Source organism: Mytilus californianus, unplaced genomic scaffold (genome assembly GCF_021869535.1).
Source record: "Mytilus californianus isolate M0D057914Y unplaced genomic scaffold, xbMytCali1.0.p SCAF_8, whole genome shotgun sequence".
NCBI lineage: Eukaryota > Metazoa > Mollusca > Bivalvia > Mytilida > Mytilidae > Mytilus > Mytilus californianus.
Genome location: NW_026262734.1, coordinates 6,648,739 through 6,669,087, shown reverse-complemented (window position 1 = coordinate 6,669,087; position 20,349 = coordinate 6,648,739). Strand labels below are relative to the sequence as shown.

At 33.3% G+C, this 20,349-nt stretch overlaps 2 protein-coding genes across 6 annotated transcripts in view; one reads left to right on the top strand and one right to left on the bottom strand.

Annotated features, from left to right (window-relative positions):
* The window catches only part of LOC127712696 (uncharacterized), a 36,084-nt gene extending 30,111 nt beyond the window's left edge, over positions 1-5,973 (top strand). For all 5 annotated transcript variants that reach the window (XM_052219296.1, XM_052219298.1, XM_052219294.1 and 2 more), the window contains 3 exons: positions 1,070-1,201; positions 3,650-3,682; positions 5,455-5,973. In XM_052219296.1, coding sequence (XP_052075256.1) covers positions 1,070-1,201; positions 3,650-3,682; positions 5,455-5,495 — 206 coding nt within the window. In that variant the 3' untranslated portion in view covers positions 5,496-5,973. The remainder of the gene's footprint in view (positions 1-1,069; positions 1,202-3,649; positions 3,683-5,454) is intronic.
* Positions 5,974-11,785: 5,812 nt separating this feature from the next.
* Positions 11,786-19,734, bottom strand: LOC127712697 (uncharacterized). The gene is made up of 2 exons (XM_052219299.1): positions 19,542-19,734; positions 11,786-13,298 (listed from the first exon to the last, which is right to left on the bottom strand). Exon 2 carries the CDS (start codon positions 13,218-13,220, stop codon positions 12,234-12,236), a length of 987 nt encoding a protein of 328 aa, XP_052075259.1. The 5' UTR covers positions 13,221-13,298; positions 19,542-19,734; the 3' UTR covers positions 11,786-12,233.
* Between the last annotated feature and the right edge of the window lie 615 nt (positions 19,735-20,349).

Sequence of the window (20,349 nt, the reverse complement as noted above, 5' to 3'; positions counted from 1 at the left end):
CTTGCATTTAACTTGAACTATTCTTTAAAAGGGAAAAAAAGTACACAGGTCATGAAGTATATGAATACAGGAGTATTACCACCATTGATTTTCCCCTATTAGTCTTTGTTAAATTGGCACGTTTCAACAAATTGTTCAGAATTTATCTTTGTTTATAATAAAGAAATACTTGGCATGAGTCAAGTTTTATCCTGTCCAGTACTCCAGACAAAATTTCACATAGCATTTTATTGCGTATAAGATAACAACCATCACTGGAAGTTAACCAATCAAATTGTCACCTCTTTTTTTCCTGTGTACAAGCTTTAGTAACCATGTTACCTCAAGTTTCGAAAATGTTTTATAGAAACACCAAATAAAAAAAAAGAGTGGTACTTTGAAGCACTCAAATTATATGTTTAGGAATCATAATTTTTGTTCTGCAATGAAATGCAGGGTTCACTTCCTACAACTGTCAAGTTTGTGAATATTTTGTTCGACCCTTTTTTGTATGAAACCGGATGTGACGCAGTATGATTTGGTGATATTACACCTACAATGAATTGGGATATATATCAATTAGACGGATACCGAAAAGACACAAAAAAAAAAAAAACATAAATATTTAGAGTTCAATCATACGTATTCAACAAAAAGTATTTGTCTATACAGTTTTTAATGCACAATATTTATTAGCTAGATAAGAGTTTTTACGTTTCTTTTACTTCCGATCTGCAGTGCGTTATTGCAGAAATTGCTAATCTTTCCAGAGCACTTAAGATCATTCCCAGTTTTATAGTGAGGTTTATGTTGCTCAATATGCAGTTTCATGTGTATAGATTGTGATGGACTGTTGTTTGTCTCTTCTGTTTTGATTGTTTGTAGTTTTTTTATTTTCTTCTGCCATGGTTATGTTTGTCTGTTTTGTGATATTTTGTATTATCCTCTTGGAATGATCTCCCCTTTTTATCGTTTTGAACGCACAATGTTCTCTATATCGGTACTTGATAAAAGGGCATGTATATAGATTATTTCTTTCATTATGTATAATACTATTTTTATGGTTACAAAATGCCAATATTTCCTACAGTGCAAACTGGAACAGAGAGCTATTTTGCGATAGCGCCTATTGAAGATAAAGATAATAAAAATGATATCAACAACAGGACTGATATGAACAGTAAAAAGAAAGCTAAAAGAGAAGGAGTTAATTATTCACCTGGTAAGTTAAAAATGTGAACTTATTACTATATCTCAAATAATATTTGACAATGCTGATATATAAGAATATGTTTATTAACTTTTTAACGGAGAACTGAGAAAATTTCTATTTGAATATTATAAGAAAATATCACAGTACCATTTTTCCGCATTGATACATAAAACATAAATTGTTATCATTTTTTTACTATATTCTACCATTACTGTGCACACATGTACATATAGAACGATCTGAGAAATGTAAACGCCACAACACATCTCCTTATCTTTGTATTCGTTCTGTTTTTTAAAAACCCTAGTATGAAATTACCATCACAAAAAGATATCACGGTCTTAAAAGGGACAACGATCACTTTTAACTTTGAATTTACTTAGAGTAAGTTCAGCCAGATCAATTGTTTTGACATCTCAGAACAACAAAAAACTAAATTAGAGATAACATGTGGTCTTAATACATGTATCCGCAACTTTGAATATAGATATATGTCAAGTTGTGTTTCGTTGGGTCAAAATGCAGGTTAGCCATTATACGGTATTAGGGAATCTAGGGTCCTCCTTAACTGTGATATCGGTATTGTTGCACATATTGACTATATATATTTAATGTCTTAATTTATACACTTTTGAATGACGTAAACTATATCTCTGTTATTAAATGGTCGCAGCAGTACATTTCATTATTTAATATAGGCTGTTTCTTAATTTTCACGCATATTTTGTCATTTAGGTCCTCCGTAACTGCATTGTGGCACATATTTTGTTCCTTTATCAATAACATTTTGAATAGTGTACAAGGTATCTCTGTTATTAGTGAATGAAGGGTGGCAGCAGTACATTGCCGTATTCAAAATTAAATAGGCTATTTCTTAATTTTTACGCATATTTTGGCATTTAGGCCCTCCTTAACTGTCATATCGGTATTGTGGCACATATTGACTATATATATTTTATTTCTTAATTTATACACTTTTGAATGGCGTAAAATACATCACTGTTATTAAATGGTCGCAGCAGTCCATTTCATTATTTAATATAGGCTGTTACTTAATTTTCACGCATATGTTGGTATTTAGGTCCTCCGTAACTGCATTGTGGCACATATTTTGTTCCTTTATTAATAAGCTTTTGAATAGTGTACAAGGTATCTCTGTTATTAGTGAATGAAGGGTGGCAGCAGTACATTGCCGTATTCAAAATTAAATAGGCTATTTCTTAATTTTTACGTATATTTTGGCATTTAGGTCCTCCTTAACTGTACATGTCATATCGGTATTGTGGCATATATTGACTATATATGTTTTTTTGTTAATTTATACACTTTTGAATGGCGTAAAAATATATCACTGTTATTAAATGGTCGCAGCAGTCCATTTCATTATTTAATATAGGCTGTTTCTTAATTTTCACGCATATTTTGGCATTTAGGTCCTCCGTAACTGCATTGTGGCACATATTCACTATATGCTTTTTGTTTCTCTATCAATAAGCATTCGAATGGCTTCAAAAATATCTCTGTAATCAGCGGATTGTTTTAATTATCAGGTCCTCCATAAAATAAGAAAAAGATAAAAAACGAAAATTCCATTAATAGTAGTTAAGGAAAACCAATAGTTTATCCTCCGAATAGATAAATAAAGATAAGAAAAATATAAGAGAGTGTTTGAAAATATTTTTATAAATAAATATCAAAATATGTAAATATACATAAAAAATTGCAAATTCGGATTACGGGATGGTGTAAAATAGTCGAATAATAAATGATCTAGTTCTTCATTCACTTTTCACATTGAATACTGAATATAAACTATTTCATTATTCATTATTGAACTTTAAAAATGAATAATAGACGTGCTTCATTGCGATCAAAACCTGGCCCTAAGACGTAGCTTGTTTAAGACGTCAAAAAATATTTACACTCCAATACCCGTATTAACATTAGCTATGTCAAAATGTTTGATTGCTTGATTGCTGTTCCCTGTACGTCACGTCTGGCAAGTGAGCAAAACGTTTGATAAAAAGTTCCATAATTATTTTGAAGTCTGTTTGAATCACTCTATATGTCTTTTAGTTATTTTTCACAAGTTGCTGTCTCATTGAGATATACCGTACGTCGCATTTTATTTACAAGCATCATTGCAGTAATTGTTTTGAAAATGAACTTCATTCTTAAACGGCTTTGTTTGCAGAACTCCTTATGGTTATTTTCATTTGAACAGATATATCCGAAATTTAATTAAAAATAATAATCGATCGTTATTGCTTGCCTTGTAACAAATGAATCCACACATATAGGTTAATTACAGATTACTTAACATTTTCCAACATAATTGATAATAATTCGATTGCAATTCTTAGATTCTTAGACTATCTATAAACATTATAAATATAATGAATTTTGCTCTTTTACACTGAAAATAAGATGTACATTATGTATGTTTTGCCTTTGCAGGATATTCAACAAGTCCACGACGGGCAGATTCAGGTATGGTAAAGCAACATATTATTATGCTTCTGCTTTTAATAAAAACAAATAATGAAATATTGGAGTGTCACCGACTGTCATATCTTCGCACCTGAACGAACTGGATGTTTATGAAATCAATGATTTTAACCATTTTAAAGAGAGGCCTCTGTTTCAAAGCGATATTAGTGTTCATTTTCAAATTATTTGAAATCAGAACTTACGGAAATAATACACCAAGACGTAAATATGTTATTGTCTATTACTTCTTCTTTGTAACATGTGTAACTGACATCGATGTCAGCAGTATATTCCTGGCTACCTACAAATAAAATATATAGAAGTAGTTTATATTTTATATAAAAGACATGAGACATGATTTCTGTTCGCAAAATCTTGAATGTATCGAATATATAGCCTTCATTAAGTACATACAGATTTGGGAAAGGGGATATATTTAACGTTTGATAGCATGACAAAAAATGGCCTGCATGTACATGTAAACAAAACACTAAGGTTAACTTTGACTTAGGAAACCGAAACATTATGCTGTCTAAAACATATGTCACGAAATTTTCGCATTGTATGAAAACAAGTAACGTTTTCAATGTTTGTGCCACTATTGATACACGATAAACACCAGAATGGTTTGTCAAAACTAATATTGCTGACTGCTTATATAAAACCAAAGTACTTTAACTGTTGTACACCAAGAAGAGCGTAAATTGAAATAAATAAATTCAGCATCAAAATGTTTTTTTTTCAATAATGGGTCATAGGTCAGTCGAACAAAACACTTTGTTTCTGTAAATCACGATTATTTTTGCCATTCATTTGAAGACAAAGAAAGAGGCTACGAGGTTGTATCATCCTAGAATTGTAACATTTGTAGTAATCAACAGTTCATGTATTCTCTGAAAAACCTGCATGATGAACTTGCTGCCGTTCTATGTAGTTAACTTCCAACATCGTATTCGCCTGCTAAATGAACCGGGAGTGCACACTATTCGTCCGATCGACTGTTCTATGTTATACGTAATATGTTTTCATAAACCTGCTTAACTAATTAGTTTGGATTTAAAAAAAAATACTTTCATAAAATTACCAGTATTTTAAACACTCTTTGTTTTTCTTTATCTAGACTTTGTCTTACTTACAAAAATGATAAGCATGTTGATGATAAGCAATAATTGATAAGCATTTTACTATTTGAAATCTTCTATGATCCCTGCCTTGATTTACATTTGATTTTGCCTTCAAATGTTTGGATTCGAAGGCCACTAAAGCCACTTAAGCCACTAAAGCCACTTAAGCCACTAAAGCCACCTTAAGTCATTAAAACCACTAATGAGTCTTATGTAGACGCGTGTCTTGCAAACGAAATTATAAGCCTGGTACCTTTGATAAGTGATTTATACCATAGTAAAATATTATCGACAAAAAAGAGGGTACGTGTATATTGATCTATTTTGATTAGCTTGGTTGATGATGTAAACTTTGTAAGAGAAGCAACCCTGTTGTCGCAAATATTACTTAATCCTGATCTTCAAGAGTTTAAATTTGAAATCAAACGCAAAAATAGACATAAAAATATTGTTTCGATTTTCAGATGTAAATTAGAAGACACAGTTATTTAGTTACAGAGATTAATCCATTTGTCGAGTGAAGAATGACAAATTGGAGTTAATATGACACAAATCGGGTGAAGAAAAAAAAAATCAAATAACACTATTAGCTTTAAGATTACGACTCGAGTTATTTTAATATCTATTGATTACCCTTTCTATTTGCAGGATTTCAAGATCTTGATGAAGATGAATCAAAAGAGATCTGATAATTTTTCGAAAATATCAACAGATTATAATTCAAATCAATATTAACCAATTAAGTAAATTATTGCTCAAATGACTAGTCTTAACAACAATCGAAATCGTGTCAACTACAGCCAACAGGACATTATTAAGGTCCATTATGGATACAACCAGTCATTATGAAATTAATTGTTTTTCAACCATTCATCTGATGGAGAGTTGTCTCATTGGCAATCATACCACATCTTCTTATTTGTGTTTTCATGTTAAATTCAGCAGTAGTTTAACTAGAAACGTAATTTACAAGGACATGCGATTATTTGAATTGGCTTGTCGGTGACATGGACAGCAAGTGATAGCTTACAATTTGTTTATTCTCACGTCACAAAAAAAAAAAACAATCTAAAATATTTGCAATTTGATGTCATTAATCTGTATAAATAACATGTAAAATTAAAAAACCAATTGTTCAGAGAACAATTGAAGGTCGTTTTACATCAATTTTCTAAGTAATTAATTACGAAGCTACTTGTTTAGTGAAAGTTACTATTGGCATCCAATGATAGGTTTCTGCATACTGATTAAAAAAATATATGGTTTCTGTATACTTTTGTCTGAAATAAGGAAGAGAATTTGCTTCTTCCGGTTTAGAAAATATCACCTCCGGTCTTATATGATAGCTTTATTCACTTAGATTTTAAAAAATATATGGTTTTTATATACTTTTGCCTGAAATAGGGAGATACTTGCAACTTTCGGCTTAGAAAATGTCACTTCCGATCTCATATGATAGCTTTATATACACCGATTCTAAAAACATATGGATTCTATAAACGTTTGCCTATAAAAAGGGAGATAATAAGCTACTTCCGGCTTATTGAATCTCACATCCGGTCTCAAATGATAGGTTTATATAATCCTATTTAAAAAATATGTGGTTTCTAGGTACTTTTCCATGAAAAAAGTGCAAACATTACTACTTCTTGTTTACTTAAGGTCACTTCCGGTTGACATTTCAAGGGTCATATATCACCTAACATTTTGCAAAAGACCATATATGTTTTTAATGAACCAAATTAAAGTAATAATCAATTAACCTTAAATCAAAACATTTCAGGGTCAATAACCCCTATAACATGTCGTTAGATTGTTTCAGACCAAATGTATCATATCTTCACCTTCATCACAATAAAGCAAACTAGTTCTTTTATATATATCTTCAACAGTGTCAGAGAAAATGCAAAAACAAGCAAAAGTCAAATTTGAGAACATAACCTTGACCTTTGACTTTGAAGGACCCAAGGACCTAAAATAAAAAGACTCTAGGTTTATACGCTTACGGTTTATGAGTTACAAAAATATAACGACAAATTTATTTGGTAAAGGTAGATAACTCCTGTAAGATTTCATGGTATCTGTTCGATCCAAATCAGCCAGAAAAAAGGTAGAGAACAATTAAGAATAAAAAATTGTCGTTATCATTTTTTGGTTACGGATGATTTACGCTAACAAGAAAAACAGTGTTTTGGGAGATAACTCCTACAATAAAAAGTCTTCGGCTAAAAAAGGTGAGTTTCAAAAGCGAAATGACTGTTCGATATAACATCCAAAACATCTAAGCGACATTTTGCGAAACAACTTTATACCGCAAGAAAAAGGGTTTAGCGGAAGAATAAAAAAAAATAATAATCATAACAAGATCAAAATGTCTTTCCAAAGACTGGGGTAAGACCTAATAAGACTGTTTAATTTTCAAATACCGAAACTACTGTCTTCAATGGGTATGTTCCAATTGTTGTTACCAAAATACGTCCTCATTTCCTCGAATGTGACATCAATGATTGACACTCATCACCGGATTTGTTTTTACATTAGCATCACGACGGGTGAAACAAGAGGAGCAGGACCAGCTCAACCTTTAAGAGCACACGAGATCGCCACTAGTTTTTGGTGGAATTCGTGTCGATCAGTCTTTGGTATTTATATGTTGTATTTTGATTGTTATTAAATTTTCGTATTTTCTACTGTTTGTTGCCATGTCGTTGTCAGTTTGCCTTCGATTTATCAACCTCTCTTCTTGCGTTATAATCAAATGAGCTCCGAATGGCTTAAAACGACCTATTACATTTGCCGTGACTTGTCTGTTCTTATCAAAGACTCTTCAGTAATCTCCTTTTCCATCTTGCAAACTGTTTTGATCTAGATTCTGTCTGCTCATACATTGATGTTAACACACTCGGGTTCCATCCATGAAAATTCACTGTCGAATTTATTATATATAAAATGTATCATTGACTTGTTGCGAAATAACATAACACCACATGCGCGAGAGAAAAAAAAAGTTGCGGAAGAAAACAAAATAACAATAGTAATCATCAGAACGAAATCAACAAGTTTTTTAAAACTTAAATATGGAAAGACCTAGTACAAATTAATCAATTGATACATAAGACAACTACACTGAAGACAGAACTACTGATAAGTACAAGTACCAACACACATTTAGTCATTATGATATCACCTGACAACGAATAATTAGATTTTGAGAACAGTTGTTCCCTGTTCATCAACCCGTTCGACAACCTTACGATAAGATGCAAGGTAAAAAGTGGACATCATATTAGCAATATGAAAAACAAATGTCGTTAATGCTGGAATGTGAAAAAATAACATTAAAATACTGACACGTTCTAAATTGAAATGAAAGTAATAAAACAAGATAGCTCTATGTAGGCAAGTTATTACTACACATCGTTTTGTTTGAGCTTTATACTAAAGTGACAATGGGTGTTATGTTTGGCCTTATAGTGCATATTGTTCTTATTATCTTATTATTTGTTTATTTATGGAAAGTTTACTTTTCACATTTTGTATGAATGATATATGTCTAACCAATATAACAAAATACGCATAATCAAATATTTTATTTCATACCATCGAGTTATCACATTATTTGTTCTCTTGATACCTTTTGTACTAAAAGAACGAATTTACCGACTTTTAAGGAATATGGTAACTCAAATTGGAAGAGACCTAAGTTTAGAATGTACAGTTAGTTCTCGCATGTGTTTTATTTTTTCTCTTACAGGCATGAAATATCTAAAAAAAACAACGCTTAGATTACCCAATTCTCCCAAAAGTAGAATATTTGGGAAGTCATTAACGGATTAATATAGTTCTAACTTTTAAACTTATTTTTATAGTTTTTTTTTATAGTGGGTTTTGACACACCTGTTCCACGTAAGGGAATTTTGAGCGCTCACAATTATAGGAAGCTCCGCCGCATTTGTCGTCCCTATTTAAGAGCCAGTAATTCAATCTTTGTCTTTGGTTGTTGTCTGCTATACTTGATTTTTGTCGCCGTGAATTGCGATTCTTCAATCTTAGTACTCGTAACTCTTGGCTAAGACTCTTTGCGGATGATAGCATAATTTAAAGAGAAAATAAAACACAAGATGATTGCTATAAATTGCAACTTAATTAAGACTCAGCGGCACGATGGGAGTCAGATTGGTTCAAGACATCTCACCCCGATATAAGTACCAATCATGAATATATACAAAACAAATAACAAGCATAATTACACCATTCACAACCTCATTCTCGAATCAGTAGCATCTGCAAAATATCACCCTACAATCCAATATCAAGTGATGATCGATCTGCTACGCGAACAACGACTAAGATTACACGAGAAGTTTTACAAACATACCATTGAAGCCATTCCAACGCATGTTGTAGAGCAAACCTACAATAGAACAAGACAAAATATCCACAGACTTACAGACATCATATCCAAACTTCCAAGGACAAATTCAAATAATCTGAGTTCCCTCCCAAACAATCACAGTGGAACTTGCTCCCTCAGACCATCTTTGAAACCACTTCTGTTGAAAGCTTCAGAGATCAGTTAACTACAGTTGCCCTCGCCAGTTCAAATAAACACACTCAAACCAAAACATTTACATAAAAGTTGATTCTAATAACAATCTGTATATACAAACACTTCAATTGTTATCAAATTCTTGTTTGTATAAACTTTTCATGTCAAAACATATGCGCAACATATGTATTTTTCAGTATTGAAGCCGTGTTGACCACAAAAAAAAAAACAAAAAAAAACAAAAACAACGAAGATAAATCAAGACATCATTTTTCACTTATGAAGTGCTCCAAATTTTGTTATGCTGGAACCTTTTTTTATCTTACTACACGAGATTGGTTTTGCTCATTGTTGAAGGCCGTGCAGTGCCCAATAGTTTACATCTCGTCCTGTGGTCACTGATGGAAAGTTGTCTCACTGTTGTGACATCTTCATATTTTTTTTATATATACAATTTTAACATAAAAAATATACTTCAGCGGTGTATATAAAAAGATTTAGATGTCAGATTTATAATCTTTAACGGAAAAAAATAAGAAATTAATTAATTCGTAAGATAATATAAATCACATCAGATTCACGCATGAAGTATTGAATAACATTTATTAATTAACTACTCTGTTATTGGACTTGATATGATGAAAACTGCCTATGCAATATAAAAGTGTCAACTCGGCCAATACAGAATAACTCGGCCAATATTGTTTTTTTTTTTTGTATTGGCCGAGTTCTGATCCGGCCAATACAGGATTTCGGAACGTCTCTAGTTTTTAAATCGAAAGTCATGATAAACACAAACTTAAAGTAAACAGTCGTTAGGAAGACACAATTTGCATTTACTCACCATAAACATGCCGAAAGGTTCAGTGTGGCATCTATTTCAGGCTGAAGACGGTCACATTCATTTAGAAAGCATATTGTAAGCAGACAATTGAATTATTTCAGGTTTGGGCAACGAGTAGTTTATCACAAATTTCATTTCTTGTCGACCTCAGGTACAACCTATAATTTTACTGTTTACTTTCGCTTCTCATGTTTTGTAAACTGTCATTTATTTTTCAACCCGAACCAGGCATATGCATTGTGGAAGGGTGACAAATCTTGGGTCAGTTGCCTTATGGAAAGTTGTATCATTTTCAATCATACCGGTATTCAACTCCTACATTTTTTTTTAAATAATTTTTTTCTGCATTACACATGCAATGGCAGCACCTTTCCAATTACTATTTATGTGTTGCGTCTAAATATGACTGTAACACTTTATAGTGACTGGTAAGGGTAGAAAAATTCATCAGATGACAAAATGTGGAAGACGCCTGGAAACAGCACCAGATCATTTGATATTGCAGCTTATAAACATGATAAATGGGAACTCAGATTTGGATAGTTCCACTTCAAGGTAAAAAATGTTTATCTCTTGTGGTATATAAAACAATGTTAACACTGTAGTTAATTAATAAAGGTATCATTACGTGTATTTCTGTATTGGCCTTGTTATTGGTCCTTGGCCAGCTGTATTGGCCTTCGGCTTCGCCTCAGGCCAATACAGCAAGCCTCGGACCAATAACAAGGCCAATACAGAAATACTCACGTAATAATACCATAATAATACTTGTCTTGAAGCCAACGAGACAAACTGAAGCTAAGTGATATTTTGAATCAAATTCTAAAGTGACAATTTCACTCCTTTATTTGGATAGAAAAATCTGTCACAATTATTACGTCTTCAAATGTTTTATTTGAAAAAGAGACTATAAGCACAGGTAATACAAACACACTACATGTTATATGGCTATGTTACAAAAAAAATTCAAAGAAATAGGTTACAAAAAAAAAGTTTTTGTATAGTTGGGTTGCTATCTTATTAACGTATACCCCATAACTTAAATGCATGGAATATCTCCATGGTATAATTTATCAATCATTGTCAATTGTTTTTCATAAACACCAACGATAGTTGCTTGGATTATGAAAATATGTTGTATACTGGTTCTAAAATCAAAATTAAGAGAAAAAAGTATGACGTCTTAGCCTTTTTCAACAACCAACCATCTTTCATTACCGCGTGCTAACTTACTATTATCTTTTCAATAGATATCAATGAATTCACATGAGACAACTACCCAACAGAGTTCAAATGAAGTGGATGTAAGCAATTATAGGCATTACCGTATGGCCTGCAACAATAAAAAATTCATACCATATAGTCGGCTATAAAAGGCCCCTTTTTAATTGATATCTATGAATTAAAACTAAATAATTCCCTGTTATTTCAATGAATGCATGTTTTATGCAGCATCATGTAAAAGCAACTACGTATATTCAGCAATAAAAACAAGATGTTTTTATAGTATGCTAATGTAAATCATATGTTCTCATGAGTTACGAAAAACTTATACATATAAGAAATGAAACAACAAAAATATAACATATTTTGTCAATAAGTTTTATATAAACTTAAAATTATATAAAAAACATTTATTAATATTTTGAATGTATATTTTGATATGTATTTCTAAATAAATTTGATTTTTATGAACAGACAATATAAAGTGTATTTTGATAAATCTATGCTATCACAAAATTGATGGTTCAATGCTGATGCAGAATTTCAAAATGTTGAATATAATTTACACCATCTACGCATTTTGAGTTTTGCTAGCCTAAAGATATCAAATATAAAAAGTCTAGAAGTAACAAAAAACGAAAGGAAAAAAACTTAAAATTATATAAAAAACAACACAACCGAAAACACACAGGAATTATGAAAATTTTACATTTTTAAGTTCATTGAAATTTTCTCAAGTATCATTCCACTATTAAATCATGCCAGTTCAAATCTCTAGTCTGTACTGAAGTAAACGAAAGTTAGAAATTGTTATAAAATTGTACAACAACCTCTATCTATGTCACGTTCAGCTTTGAAAGATTGTTCGTTATTTAAATTATGTCGAGGTTCGTGTCTACTAGACGACCTTGAAGGAACACGATCCGTCGACCTATCTTCATAATTTAACCTACGTCCATATGACGGATACGGGCTATTGGTTTCCGTCGTCCGTGTATTGGTGGAATTGGTGTAATTATGTATGTTGTCGACATTCGACGAGTCATCTCTATAGCTACCGGAATAGTTGCTCCGATTTTGAATTGTTGGACTCGATATCCTATTTGTTTTAATGTGAGTAGGATTTGGGACTATGGGTAGACTCGGTGGCTGATATGTAGTGGTGCGACCATAACCTGACTGAAATTGACCCATATAACCCTGGGCAATAGTAGAACTTGTTATCGGATTTGTTTTTCTTTGTTCACTTCGGTTTGAGTTGACACTTGACATGCTAGATCTGTTACTAAAAGACGTGTTTTCATGGTAAAGTTTCGTAGTTTGATTACTGACAGGATAAGACGGACTTGTATTTTTTTGGGAAGACAAGACGTTACTTGTATTCAAATTATAGCTTGTTGGAGTCGATCGTTGAACGCTTGAATTTGGTCTTTTTGGTCTCCACGATCTCCATAAACTGCCGCCAGGTGTTCCACCACGGACACGAATAGACGTTCCACCGTTTTCCGTTGTAAATTTATCTTCGTTTAAGTAGTACGATTGATTCACATTAATAGTTTCTAGGAAGCCAATCTCCTGAGCCTTTCGGAACACCCACAGTCGTCGATTGTCTGATGTATACCATTTCCCGTACTTATTCACCACAGAAATAGTAGGTATGCTTCTCACATTGCAATAGCCTTGTAATAATTGGTCTAATGTTTCACCTATATATAAATGTCCATGGTTTGTATAACCACCAAATCTGTTCATAATGGAATCTTGCGAGTAAAATATTTCTGATGGTCTCAGCTCCATATTGTGATTTTAATCTACAGTATTTCAACTCAGACTGTACTTTTTAGATCTATTCAACAAGTTGTATTTTCAAAGATTCTGTAAAAGAAAATTGGATATTTTAAAGGTGATCATGAATCCAGTGTTTGCAGTTGAAAAGTAATAATATTAGATTTGTTTGAAGAAAAGTTATCTTTAGTTTTTTCAGAAAATAAATTATTTCAATTTTTTTTAAAATGTCCTCCGATGCAATATTTCATAAAAACATATGAAAATGAATTATTCTTTCAACAGGAATTTGAAGTGCCGAAAAACATCTTGAATATATTGAAATATGAAAAAACAAAATTGCTTGCAATAAGAGCGCCACCAGATTTCAAAAACTTTTCGATTATTCTTCTGTGGGTAAAACAAACAAACAAAACTATTAATAATATTGGCCCTAAAAATCTGAAAAATTATAATTGTGATATTGTAGTGGAAATTTCAAAAAAGTTAATGTAAAATTGTCCAATTATTTAAGCTAAAGAAGATGTCCACCAATTGGTTAATTAATGATGTGTTTGTGACATAGTAAATGTAGTATAGGTGAATTTCGTTTAAACATGAGTTTTGCATAATTTTTGAAAATTCATGATTCCGTGGGCACCACTACCAAGAAATACCGTGGGTATAACTACCAAGGAATACCGTGGGTAAAACCACCCAGAGATATCGTGGGTACAACCACCAAGGCAAAACCACCAAGGAATGCCTTTGGTACAACAACCAAGGAATGCCGTGGGTACAACCACCATGGAATACCATGGTTACAACTACTAAGGAAAACTGTGGGTATAACTACCAAGGAATGCCATGGGTACAACTACCAAGGAATGTCGTAGGTACAACCACCAAAGAAAACCAAGGGTACAAATACTAAGGAATACCATGGGGGTACAATAACCAAGGAATACCGTGGGTACAACCAGTCAGAAATACCGTAGGTACAACAACGAAGGAATACCATAGGTACAACAGCTAAGGAATACCGAGGGTACAACTACCAAGGATACCGTGGGTACAACCACAAACGAATGCCGTTGGTACAACCACCAACGAATGCCGTGGGTACAACTACCAAGGAATACCTAGGGTACAACCAGAAGGAATAACGTGGATTTAACCACGAAGGAATACCGTGGGTTGGATACACCCAACCAGAAAAACCGTGGGTACAACCACCAAGAAATACCGTTGGTACAACTACCAAGGAATACCGTGAGTACAACCACAAAAGAATACCGTGAGTACAACCAATATGGAATACCATGGGTTTGAGACAACCACCAAGGAATTACGTGGGGACAACCACAAAAGAATGCCGTGAGTACAACCACGAAGGAATACCGTAGGTTTAGTACAACTACCAAGGAATACCGTGGGTACAACCACCAAGGAATACCATGGGATAAACAACCAAGGAATGCCATGGTTACAACCACCAATGATACCGTATGTACAACCACAAAGGAAAACCATAGTACAACCACGAAGGAATACCGTTGGTACAACCACGAAGAAATACCGCGAATATGGTACAACCACCAAGGAGTTCCCTGGGTTCAACCAACAAAGAATGTCGTGAGTACAACCACCAAGGAATACCGTGGGTAAAACTACCAAGCAATACCTTGGGTATAACTACCAAGGTATGCCGTTGGTATAACTTCCAAGGATAAGTTGGTACAATCTCGAAGGAATGTCGTTGGTATAACCACCAAGGAATACCATTGGTACAACTTCGAAGGAATACCGTGGGTTGGGTACAACCACCAAGAAAAACCAAGGTGCAACCACCAAGGAATACCGTGGGTACAACTACTAAGAGATACCATGGATATAACCACCAAAGAATGCCCTGGGTACAACCACGAATAAATATCGTGGGTACAACCACGAAGGAATACCGTGGGAACAACTACCAAGGAATACTGTGGGTACAACTACTAAGGAATAACTTGGGTACAACTTCAGAGGAATACTGTGGGTACAATTACCAAGAAATACCGTTTGTACAACTACCAAGGAATACCTTGGTTACAACCACAAAGGAATACCGTGAGTACAACCAGGAAGGAATACCGTAGGTTTGGTACAACCACCAAGGAATTACGTGGGTACAACCACCAAAGAATGCCGTGAGTACAACCAAGAAGGAATACCGTGGGTACAACCAAGAAGGAATACCGTGGGTTTCGTACAACCACCAAGGAATTACGTGGGTACACAAAAGAATGCCGTGAGTACAACCACGAAGGAATACCGTAGGTTTAGTACAACCACCAAGGAATACCGTGGGTTAAACCACCAAGGAATGCTGCGGTTACAACCACCAAGGATACCTTATGTACAACCGCAAAGGAATACCGTGATACAACCACGAAGGAATATCGTGTGTTGTGTATAACTACCAAGGAATACCGCGGGTACAACTACCAAGGAATACCGTGGGTACAACTACCAAGTAATACCGTGGGAACATCCACCAAGTAATACCGTGGGAACATCCACCAAGGAATACCGTGGGTACAACCACCAAGGAATACCGTGGTAACATCTAATTGATAACTTATTGTTTCACTGCATATAACTACCATTAGTACCATAACCAATGCCTACCGGCAGCACCGATAAAAATATATAAAAACAGGTTTCGCCACTGACACCGTCAGGGAATACAATTATTAATATCTTAATAAAGAACTCAGTGATATCACCTCAGATAACAAAAGTGAATGTCATCAATGACATCTTTAACAATTCTATTATAATATGGTTAACATTTTTAAACACAATATACTGCAAGGTTGTGTTATGATTCGTTAACAATATTTTAGCATTGGATATTCATCAAAGCTAACAAACGGCGCAAAACATTTCGAGTTTTTTTTATCGTAAAGAAATACAATTAGTTCTCATCCATATTATGTTTGAATAGTCATAATCTGAGTTCTATAGAACTATACTGCAAAAAAAGAAACGCATAATGGATTTTTAAGAATTTTAATACATGTATTTTGAATGGAAATTTTACAATTACTAATAAAGGTATTCACTCAAAACGTATTTGACTGAGGAGAAGATAGTCAATTCCTTCGAGATTGATGAATAAAAGTCAATTTATCACAATTAGAGTTGCTACCGGTGTCATTAAAGCTAGTACCGTGTATGACCACCTCTCGCTGCTAAGACTGCTACGCATCTCCTCTGCATGGATGCTATCAATGTTCTTATACTGTTGCTTGGAATTGCTCGCCATTCCTGTTGCAACATTTGGCGGAGCTGATCAAGGGTCTGAGGCGGGGGTTGACGCTGGCGCACAACGTTTATCCAGTTGGTCCCATAGATGCTATAGAGAATTTACATTTTCAGTTCTTGCTACTTCACTTTGGGACACTCCGGCCTGGAGACGGCCGATGACGATATTTCCAATAGCAGGGCCCAACATTGGCATCGGCAGGATTTTAAAGTTGTGATGAATTAAATCTTCACACTTGGTCCTTGTATGCGCAAAAGTGTAACAGCTGAGTTGACCACAAAATTCTCCCGAAAAACGTTAGCAATATTTCGCGTCGAAAAAGTTCATGTCATATGCACTTTTAGCGAGTCGCAAATTTCATGTGGCAGATAACCAAATCAAAAGAACGGGCATTTAAAGTTTAAAACTTACCTTTAAAAATTCGAGGATGCAATTGACCGTTTCATTTTACCTTGTAAAATATGTATTTTGCATTTTGAAAAATTCATCCGAATAATTTACACACCTTACGACACTTTATGAGTTTTAATTGTTAGGTAGCCCAAATTAAGCTACTGATATTGTGAAGCCGTGTAGATAAGAGATTCATTAGTGCAAATTAATTAAGGGGAAATACGTTGAAATATTAATGATAATTTACTAACAATCTTTAACACTGAGAGAAACAGTCAAGAAAAAGGGGTCCATCTCCATGAGTCGGGCAACGATATATACTAAATTTTAGTACAAAAAAAATAAACATATTAAATAAATTGGTAGAACCTCACATTTTCGCCCTTCCCTATACTATGTCGTTATTATGTTCAGCCTATTTATTTTTCTATTTATGAAATAAAAATAATATTCACGAAATGTTTCACGTGTTTCGGTTGTAGTATCTACATGTACAGACGTGTGTAAAAAAAAAACTACACAATAGGTTCAGTTGTAAAATGTTAAAAGATTTTTGACCCATTTAATAAGTGTAGGATATAATCAAATACTTGAACTTAGACATGCTAATCTATGTTAACCCAAATCTTTTATTTACATTTCTAAACAAACACAAATCATTTATGAAAGTGAAAGTAAAAGTAAAATTAAAAGGACAAAGTTTTCTTCGGATAATCATACAGTATCCAATACATTTTACACACATCATCGTAACTTTCATTCGTAAAATGATAAGAATATATCTATTTTTCTTAAATTCTTTCCATATTCTAAATTTTACATCATTTTCACATTAATAGAAAAACAAAGGATACACAATTTTCATTTATCTTGTTTAAAGTCAATACACAATGCTACGTTTATTGATTAGCGCTTACTTTTTGTTTGTGTGTCTGTGTTTGGGGGATATGTATTCAACGGGACAGGTAGTACTGAGAAGATATTTTATTTTAATAAAGATATTTCAACTTTGTATTTACAGGATAGGTAATATTTGTACATTTGCAAATTATGTAGAAAAGAACATTAAGGTAAGAGTCGGATTGATATCAGGTTTACACTGTAGCATGCTTTGAAACTGGAGGAAGGTGAAGTTACCAGAATCCGCCAAGAGCTTTGTTCCAAGGCAGTGTCTTCAGAGAATGATTAAGTACTGTTTTTATTTCACAACCATAAAAATAAATGCTGAGATAATAATGTTAAATCGTCACATTTATGTAATACCATGATAATAACTTTTTTGTCTGTCCGTGATTGTAACATCGTCACTTTGGTAACATCATCATAGACTTACTTAAGTGACATCACCACTGACTACCTAATGAAACGCTTTCAACGAATACCTTCGTTTAAACCATCACTGACTACCGTTGAGATCATTAACTATGACAACTGTGGTAATACTACAACTGACAACCTTGTAAAACATCACTCAAGACTACTAATGATACCGTTACAACAGACTACCATGATTAACACCTCCAATGAATACCATAGTTAACATCTTCATTGACTACCTTAGTTATTATCTTCATTGACTACCATAGGTAACACCTTCAATGGCTACCATAGGTAACACCATCAATGACTATCATCGGTTACACCATCAATGGTTGCCATAGGTAACACCATTAATGACTATCATCGGTTACACCATCAATGGTTGCCATAGGTAACACCATCAATGACTACCACAGGTTACACCATCAATGGTTACCATAGGTAACACCATCAATGACTATCGTAGGTTACACCATTAATGGTTGCCATAGGTAACACCATCAGTATAGACATGAAAAAAGTGTACTCACTATTTTTTTTTATCACTAAATGTCTTGCATTTTCTTTTCTCTACACTTTTATGCAAGAAACGTGCTGTGTTAAATTTTCAGTTTGCTTTGCGCTTTTGAAATCATCACTGAATAGTTCAATAGACATAGGGAGAACAATTTAACGGTTGATTCAAGTAGCGGTAACAGGATAAACATGCATTTCATGTACGCCGATTGAATTTAGTTTGTAGAAAAAATGTCACATAGAATAATGAAGAAGCTGCTATTTTTCGTTATAGTTATCATTAACATAAAAAAAGCTCTTTTGCATATATCAAGGTAATAAGAAAATAAGAAAAACAATCATTTGAAATGTGTACCCTGACACTGTACGCACATAAACTACCCAAAAATCGGAATTAATATATTTTTAATCTTATCAAAATAGATATAAATCGTGTTAATTATTGATGTTCTGACTCATAAATCATACAAACTTTCATTTAAACACTTACAACTGCATTTTCCTTTAAGAATAAAGATATAGCAAAGGTGTACTGAAAATTCGACATTTTTTGAAAAAAGACCCATTATTACGAGGGTAGGAATGCCCTTTATCGCCAAGCGTGAAACGTCCGATTTTCTCTTTTGTTATCGTAAATCGTCAAATCTCATTTTGTATAGCTAACGTTAGCGCCAAATGGAGTAAAAGGTGTATCGTTAACGTTATTTCAACAAGTATTTTACCGTCATTCGTCATGTGGGGTACCCCATTACTGCTCTTATATATACCCAATGTCTGATGTAGCTGTTCAACAGTGATACTAGTATACTTACTCAGTTTATCTTCTGTTTTCTCTTGCGTAAAACCAGCAAGTACACGAACTATTTATTGTCAGACATAACAAACATAATTGTTTGCTGACAACTTGTTATTTAGTGTAACATATGTAATAAGGAAGGAAATGCATTTCCAGAAAGTCGAATTATTTATAGCCGTAGAAGCTACCTTTACACTTCTCATTGCCGATCGATATTAAAACAAGATCACATGACGTAATGTATACTACTTTGTGAATGAATTTTACGACATATTAAGTATGTGCATTTTTAATTGGATCATGTAATTGCTATGCTATTTAGATGCTTTGGTTTTTGAGCTATTTATATCTAGGTGATAATTGGTACTTTTACGTATATCAAAAGATGTGAATACAAATTGTATGAATGTCAATTAAGGGGATATGAAAGTGAAAGTACAGGAGGTATGTCGTTGATAGGGACTTTATTATTATAACTTTCTTAGGGAGCTACCATTTGATTTTTTGGGGGGGGGGATAGAGTGAAAATTAAAAATGCAGGACAGAGATTACAACTAAAAAAAAATGCAGGACACAATTTTTCATCCTAGCCCCCATAAAAATCAAATGGTAGCTCCCTTATGTTATTAAAACAAGTACGCATGAATGTATGGTTTGAATGAATTTTGAAAAATTTAGCCAAATAGGTTAATTATTTTTCAGAAAACATTTACCATGTTTACTACGTGTGAATTAAAAGACACAAATTTAAGACAGTGCTCAAATTAATCAATCATATCTATTTAAAGCCTATGTCAGGTGAATTCATACAATAAAAAAAAAAA

Coding starts and splice junctions, on each gene's coding strand:
- LOC127712697 (XM_052219299.1), bottom strand. CDS start 13,220: ATGGAGCTGAGACCATCAGAAATATTTTACTCGCAAGATTCCATTATG.